The sequence below is a fragment of the Scleropages formosus genome, chromosome 1, assembly GCF_900964775.1.
Source record: "Scleropages formosus chromosome 1, fSclFor1.1, whole genome shotgun sequence".
In the NCBI taxonomy this organism is placed as follows: domain Eukaryota; kingdom Metazoa; phylum Chordata; class Actinopteri; order Osteoglossiformes; family Osteoglossidae; genus Scleropages; species Scleropages formosus.
Genome location: NC_041806.1, coordinates 5,565,815 through 5,574,079, shown reverse-complemented (window position 1 = coordinate 5,574,079; position 8,265 = coordinate 5,565,815). Strand labels below are relative to the sequence as shown.

The 8,265-nt window shown below is 42.3% G+C and overlaps 1 protein-coding gene across 1 annotated transcript; it reads left to right on the top strand.

The window, feature by feature from the left end:
* Positions 1 to 392: 392 nt before the first annotated feature.
* Positions 393 to 4,067, top strand: LOC108925541 (homeobox protein BarH-like 1). Its single transcript, XM_018737559.2, has 4 exons — positions 393 to 835; positions 2,539 to 2,869; positions 3,241 to 3,325; positions 3,638 to 4,067. The coding sequence occupies exons 1-4, from the start codon at positions 622 to 624 to the stop codon at positions 3,830 to 3,832; spliced, it is 825 nt and encodes a 274-aa protein (XP_018593075.1). The 5' UTR covers positions 393 to 621; the 3' UTR covers positions 3,833 to 4,067.
* The last annotated feature ends 4,198 nt before the right edge of the window (positions 4,068 to 8,265 follow it).

Here is an 8,265-nt window from a genome sequence, read left to right as displayed (position 1 = left end):
ATCATTTTTTTAATTTTTTTTTTTTTTAAAAAAGAAAAAAAACGTGTACCGTGTCCTGGCTCCACCACCTCGGACAGCATGATCTCCTCTAAGAAGAACATCGAGACGGAAGGAAAGTTCTCCTCAGATCACTGTGGTCCGAAAACGAGCGCAGCGGCTCCTCAGCTTCTCAACTTCTCAGCTCCATCCAGCGGCTCGTGACGTGAAGACCCCACGTGCAGCTCCGCTCGTCCGCTCCGCCGAGCTCGTGCGCGGCGCGCGCCTTCCCCGAAGTGGGCGGGGACTCCGCTTGCGCACCGCGTTTCCACGAGTGTGCGTGTGTGTGTGTTTCTGTGTGTGTGTGTGTGAAGTCCCTCTTCGCCTCCACGACCGACTCGAACTAAGGCGCAGCAGTGTGTATGGATGCAAATCATTAAGAAATTTGGAAAAATTTTGTGTTAGTTCGTGTTATCTTTTAGCTCGGTGGAATATTTCAGAATATCTATAGGCTACGGAGATCAAAGTGGACAATGAACGAATATTGGAAGCAATTTTTTCGCAAAACTCCTAACACTGTTGCCAGCAATGCATAGGGCAGCTTCGCGCTGAGTTATTTTGCTGTATCGGCCGGGCTCAGAAAGGATGGAGATCCAGACCCATCCCTCACTGCGCGGTGGACCCAACCACCACCTGGTCCCCGGCCCGGACCCCCGCACCCAGCGCTCCCAGCGCTTCCGAAGCTTCATGATGGAGGAGATTCTGACTGAGCGCCCGGGCTACAAGACGTCCGCTCCCGCGGGGGGGCTCCTCAAGTTCGGAGTACAGGCTCTTTTATCCACAAGACCCTACCATTTGGGTAAGATAAAATAAGCCTTATAAGGGTACCACTCCACAGCACCCTAAAGTGCTCTTCATTTAGTTTTGTTCAAGCTGAGCTCAAAGCTGCCAGACAGAGCAAGAGCGGGATTCGACCCAACAGCCTTCTGATTATAACGCGACAGCCCTAAACAGGACACTATGGTGCCCGACAGAGTAACGGACCCCTCCGACATTTCTGATCATCGGATATGAATTTTACACTCGTCGTGAGTTATTCTGCTGCTGTGACCCTCTATGCGTTTGAAGAGTAAACCCGCATGTTTCACACACTGTAGGTACAGGTGGGTTCAGCACTCTGCGGGGGGGGGGGGTAGGAATGTACCCTTGGGTTCAACCCTGGAAATGGGACTCGAACCACGCGACACAATTATGACATTTACTCACCTGCAGTCTAGTGGTTCCCTGAACATTATCTGGAGGGGTTGAGTAATGAGCATCAACTATTATTTTTTTATTTTTAAGTACTCTTCTATATCTTTTGCTTTTCGACAGACTTTTCTTCAGAATTTGATCTACTGTAAATGCAGATTATAAACTGCTCTCCTTGGATTTCTCTACAGCTCTGATTCACCTATTAATGCTGCCAATTTTACCGCAACCAAACTAATATCCCTTCATACTAACTAATATTGTGAAAGCTGCTGAACTTTGCTGCGCTCGAGTTTGGCAGAATATTCTAAAAAATTATTTAGAACTTCAATAAATTCCATGTGATGTGCATATAGTTCACCAGTGCTATATAATCTAATAATATACATAAATCTATAATACTACTAATAATAATATAATGTATAAATTATATTTTTCCATTAACAAAGTCTATGTAGAGGGTCGCCGTGATTTAGAACCTATATCACAGGGCGCAGGCTGAGTACACGTTGACCGGGAGGGCAGCCCATCGCAGGGCAATCACAGGCACACACTCCTTCGTACACACACTGCAGAGTCGGTTTCGAACCCACAGCTACACGCACAACCCCGGAGAGGTGAGGCACCGCAAAATGCTGCGCCGCATAATCTATATTTATCTGTTTATTTCTAACATATTACTAGGTACATTGATATTGATTATATAGATATTTATTTTAAAAAAAATCATCTGCGTATAAAATAGAATAACCAACCAAGATGTAATAAACATAGATGGATATGAATTAATTCCAAGGAAAATTGTTCGAGGCTACAGCAGCGGAAGAAGTATGACGGAGGATCACTGGAATAAGTACATACCACATTCAGACAAGTATAAAAGAAGGTAAAGGTGGACAATAGAATGAAAAATTAAAAAATAGAGTGTAAATGAATACAATGTAACACAGACAGCACAGAAGCAGCGGGGCAATTAAAGGTCGAAACCTCCCCTCATACTGGAGCCTAATGGCTGGTGGTACCTCAGTGTACCGGACCGGACTGGGACAAGTGTCCTCCTGAAGGGTGTCCCCTGTTCAGTGAGGGTTGCATGCAATGGATGACAGGTCATGTCCATTATTCCAAATTCCAAATTGTTCAAAGCTCTTCTCTGGGCTACTTAATTCCTCCAGTGTTCACCCCAAGTCCCAAGACCAAGCCAGCCTTCCTCTTTTTCTTTAACTTTTTTTTTCTTCTTTCATTTCTCTTCCATGTGATAAAACGTGCTGTAATTTTCAGCATCTCGTGTCTCCTGGTGTTTTCCTTTTTCAGTGTTCAAATCGGAGCAAAGCAGTGTGTTCAAGCTGCCCTTGCCCCCGGTCTCCTGCCCCTTGGCCTCGCCCTTCGCGTCCACGCTCTTCTCCAGACCCCCGCTTCTCCAGGCCACCGCGGGCACCCGCCACATGGCCCTGGATCTTCGTAATCTTCATCACCTCCATCATCATCATCATCATCAACATCATCGGGCCAAACTGGAGGCCGGAGCGGACGGAGAGAACAAGCTGAAGAAAGGCAGAAGGAGCCGCACCGTGTTCACAGAACTGCAGCTGGTGGGCTTGGAGAAAAGATTTGAGAAGCAGAAGTATCTCTCCACACCAGACAGGTATAAAGAAAAGGCCATTTTCAGATTTTAATGCCCCTCTTTCATTCTACTCTCAGCTTCCGATTAGAACATAATCACGAGCAAGAGTACCGTATAAGAAACCAAGAGTGCGCTCTTTAAGGCTGTTGAAATCTCAGTTCGAATCCCACTTTTGCTATAGACTGCATTACCTGAACTGGTACAGAAGTACCCTGCTTTGTAAGTGGAAACAAGTCACTATAAAATTGTGTATCACTGTAAATCCCCCGAAGTTGCAGAATAAATGTAAAATGTATTCATGTTTCAGACTAATCGGGTTTTTGAGGAGCATCCGCGTCCAAGTGATGTTAAAGTTAAAATAGTTCTTCTGGTTCCTTCATTGCTTCCTGCAGAATAGACCTGGCCGAGTCGCTTGGTTTAAGTCAGCTGCAAGTGAAAACGTGGTATCAGAACAGGAGAATGAAGTGGAAGAAAATTGTAAGTGAACCTTTTTCGCACATCAGGCTGTGGAACCAGGTTAACTGGTACCCCAGTGGTTAGCGCCTTCCTTTAGATTTGCAGGTTTGAGTCCCACCTCAGATTGTAGTACCCTTGCGCAAGGTATTTACCGTGAAGTTGCTCTAATAAAAATTCCCCGGTTGTGTAAATGGCTAAATAATTTGTGGAAAAGCATCAGATTAATGGATGAATGTGAAGGGCAGCATTACGAAATAGTGATGCCAGCAGCTGACGTCTTCTTGGACTTGGGTTGGTGTGTGTGTGTGTGTTCACGCACACTTCCATCTGCAGGTGTTGCAGGGCGGCGGTCTGGAGTCGCCCACCAAGCCCAAAGGTCGACCCAAGAAGAACTCGATTCCCTCGGGCGATCGGCTGTCGGAGCGCGAGAGCGCCGGACACTCGGACGCTCAGTCGGACACGCACACGGGGACAATGGACCAACAGAGACCCGACACGGGCAATGGACCGTACCCAGCAGCTCCCTGAAGTACCCGAGACAATTGTGCCGCACCTGCTCAGCTTCTCTTACTTGGGGCCATTGGTGATTGGGACCAGACCCAGCAATGTACTGGACTGCTGCCTCCTTCGGAACACTCGGACCGAGCGAGTGACCTGTGCGTCGACCTGTGCTTCAGAGGAGCTTCCTTCGTGTTCCCAATCGATTTTCCACAAGGGCCGAAAGAAAAAGGTGAGAATGAAACACAGAACTTTGCATGTAACATCTAACCTGCCTACTGTCTCAGAATGTAAACTGGAATAAATGGTCCTTTTCCTAAAGCGGACTTTTTTTGCTCACGTATGTCAGTCTAAACTAGAACCTGAAAATGTGTATGTTCATACATGCGTTAACGTTACACTTTGATTAATTTTTTTTGCTAAATTATAGAAGGAATTTTGCATCCGTGCGGTTTAGACTGGATTGACGAAAATCCAAATACACATAGTCCATATAATGTTTTTTGTACGAGTACCAGAAACATAATATTACATGGGGTCATTGTTAAAAATGTAAGTTTAATAAAAAAAGGCTCAATCAAGGCTCAGTTCTTCTTCTTATTATTATTATTATTATCTGGCCCTTGCAAAGATTTGTCCGATTCACTGGATTTCGATCCATTTTAAGCCTACTTGAAAGAATATTCAAAATTTGTGGCTTTATAAAATTATGTGTAGATTAATTCCACCTCCCGCCGCACTGGGGTATTTACCCCGAATTGCTCACCCCGCTCTATGATTGGTGAGGTCACAGTTACTCCTTTAACGAGCGCTTTTCTCCAGAGCGACTTAGAATGATTCACTGCCTACAGTTATTTACCCATGTGGGTAGATTTTACTGGAGTAATTTAAGGTAAGTATCGTTCTCAAGGGTATTGGTGTTGGAGGTGGAAATCGAACCTGCGACCTTTGGGTCCGAAGTTAGTAGCTCTGACTCCAACACACTGGAGAAAAGTGCTGGTGTAAATGTAGATGTTCTTCCATAGGTTAGTGGTCACTCACTGCCACTTTTGCTGACAGCCTGGCGTCCCATCCAGGGTGTACATCTCACCTCCCCTCCCAATTCAAGTATTCTCAGGATAGGCTCGGGTTCTATAAAGTAACACCTAATATATAAAAAGGACAGCAGTTCAAAGCCCAAAACTTGGCCTTCCAGTCCTTTTCGTGGTTAAAGGGTTCGATAGGAAGAGGTCGGGAAGCGGCTCCACTGTACCCCCCCCCCCCCACACCCGCATGTACCAGTACTGGAGTCGTTTTTAACATTTCATTTGTGTTGGTCTTTGTTGGCGATGGAGGTATTTCTGTCGGCTCCGAAAAGGGCAGTAATGTGATTGTTACATGATGATATTTGGAGACAGGTAATATTTTTTTATATATCTGATGTCTTTGACCAAGGTGATTTACATGGGTGAGAAGCTTTTTACAATGATTTACCCACGTATGCAGCAGTGTATTTGTGCTGTATTGTTTCAGGTAAGTAGCTACAGGGAGACCACAGTGGGAGTGAAATTTCAACAAGAAACCTTCAGATTTACTCTGCACTACTATTCTTTTTTTTTTGCGATATCAGTTTACGCTCCGTTTGTGTCCTCGCGCTCTAGGCGACATTAAAATATTATTAATTTTATTGCGAATAGTACAAAAAAATTGGTGGCTATCACAAGGTTAAATACTTTCAAATAAACTCTTCCCCAAAACTTGATAAAAGATGATGAGTTTATGAGTGGCTGGAGGCCACCCATGTGAAGAGGTGCAGAATAGGAGGCTGCCTCACGAGGACCCCATCATTCTTACTGGATGCCTGCTTTAATATAAAATTAATATTGATTCCAGTGTAGAAATGTTTAAAAACATAGTGTTTGACATCAGGCACTTTCTCTTCCAGTGCCCTTTGACCCTTCCCTCATATATGTTCAATTACAATTCTACATGCACTAATTCATTTCTTCTGCTGTCATATTTGCATATATTTATACTTGAAAACGTGAGCAGATGTGTATTCGTCATGCGAGGAGCCCGCCAATGGTATGAGGATATTAAACACATTATTAACTTTTTAATTTTATTAATAGCTTGAGCTGAGGGGGGTGCCTGGGTGCGGTGGTGCAACAGGCTTGGTTGGGTCTCGCTCTCTGGTGGGTCTGGGGTTCGAGTCCTGCTTGGGGTGCCTTGCGACAGACTGGCGTCCTGTCCTAGGTGTGTCCCTCCGGCCTTACACCCTGTGTTACCAGTTTAGGCTCTGGTTTGCCGTGACCCCGCTTTGGGCTAGCGGTTTCAGTCAGTGTGTGTAATGTCTTGATCTTTCTGTGTGTCCTGGAAAATTGTATTAAATTATACATTAAAATGTTACTAGAATTGCCATGAACGGAAGGACGACTGGTACCCCAGTGGTTAGAGCTGGAGCCTTAGGACCCAAAAATCGCAGGTTTGAACCCACCTCCGGTTGTAGAACCGTTGAGCAAGGTACTTACCCTGTTTTGCTCAAGTAAAAATGACCCACCTGTATAAGTGGGTAAATAATTGTAGGTAGTTTAACAAAGTCGCTAGAAAAAGAGTAGCTATAAGAGTTAAAACACAGCAACATTATTATTATAGTTTTCACTAAAATGGCCTAGATTATACCTTGATCAGCTCAGTAACTCAGTTACTCTGTTCATTTTCTTATGTCTTATTTTTGGTTCAATGCAGTTAAAAGAACAAGAGACCAGCTGCCAACACATGAATAATTTTCCATCTCAGCTCCCGACGATGTGAGAACTTCTCAAACTGCAGAAGTTCTCCTTACAGAGGCAGTTTCTTCAGTCCTTTTCATTGGTATTTCCCCCCATTTCGGCCTAAAAAAGTGTCCAGGCTTATTTGCTCTCGGTACACCTCTTACCACATTTACATCCCTGTGCTGCTCTCAGTACAACTCTTATTACATTTACTTCCCTGAAACTCCACACGTGACACCATGCAGAAATATACAATAACAGCCATTCATTCAGCTGATTTTCTCAGAAAAAAGCTCACAATGTTAAGTTTTTCACAATTATTTACCTGTTTATATTGCTGGGTAAATTTAATGGAGTAATTTAGGGTAAGTACTTTGCTCAAGGGTACTACAGCTGGAGGTGGGATTCAAACCTATGACCTTTGGGTCCAAAAAGAGCTTCTCTAACAACTACCAACATCAACATTATGTACCTCCTTGGAAATGATCCCAAGTTGAGTTTTTACATAAAAGCGTTTTCAAATGTTTTGTATTTTACCTTTTATACCTTTTTGGAGTCAATGTTCATACAAAAGAGCTTGAAACACATTGCAGTTTCTATATCATTCACTTTATATTAAGAAGCTGCACGGCATATGTTGAAGTGTTAATGCTGAATATTTTTAAAATGTAACGTAACGTTATTCTGCTTTACACAGTGATGCATTAAATGACTCTTCGCAGTGAGAATTTAATTTTAATATGAAAACGTTTGGAACATATTTTCGATATTGTCATTCTGTTACTAATTTAGCTTTCAGATTTCTATTTTTTTGTTGAATTGTGCATGTTCGCACAACCAGCTGTGACTTAGAATAGTTTCCAGTAGAATAATTTTAGACAGCAGATTTGGGATAATGAGAAAAAAAAAACATAATTTCACATTACCACATCAGCCTAAGCAATTAACAACATATTTTAAAATGCATAAAATCAAATTTTAAAAAGCCTGGAGACAAAGTTTCAGTTATCTATAAGGAAAAAAAAATGAAGAAAAAAAAAAGGTTTTATTTGAATTTAAGTTAATTTTATTTAAATGTCATTTGTTAATTTGAAATAAATGACATTTTATTTTATTTCGAAACCTTATATGTAATAATATGTAACCTCATATTACAACACTAAATTTAAAGACACACTTTAAGTTAAATTTTACCGTATACAAAAACACATATTTTATCCATGCAATGACACCTTCATAACATTACACTTTTCATTAACATTTTCAGTGTCTTAATTTTAAAAGTTTTTTTCTGCTTTGCTCTGCTGCGTTTTTTTACCGTATCGAGAAGTTAAGAGCAGGAACACAACCTTGAGTGACTCCTTATGTTCTGATGATGTGCAACTGGACTTTCTAGTATTTTATTAAGCAGTTGCATTAATACTGCAGGAGCTCAACTGAAGCACAGAAACACAAACTCACCTCCCATGATAAGAAACCTATTAATATTCAGGAACTCTAATAAATTCACGTTGCAAGATGAAGTTTCTGAATTACTGTTAATTTCTATACTTAGTTGTCCATTCATTGGAGTCTCAGAAATGTACTGTATTTGTTCAGCTTGATGACAGTATGACATGAATATGTATGATATGCTTTCAAGGTCTGGGACTCGAACCAAGAGCCATCCAGCAGTTCCTCTCTGTTTGACAGAAGCTGTGTAAACATATT

Coding starts and splice junctions, on each gene's coding strand:
- LOC108925541 (XM_018737559.2), top strand. CDS start 622: ATGGAGATCCAGACCCATCCCTCACTGCGCGGTGGACCCAACCACCAC. Junction 836..2,538: donor CACAAGACCCTACCATTTGG/GTAAGATAAAAT, acceptor TTCCTTTTTCAG/TGTTCAAATCGGAGCAAAGC. Junction 2,870..3,240: donor TATCTCTCCACACCAGACAG/GTATAAAGAAAA, acceptor TGCTTCCTGCAG/AATAGACCTGGCCGAGTCGC.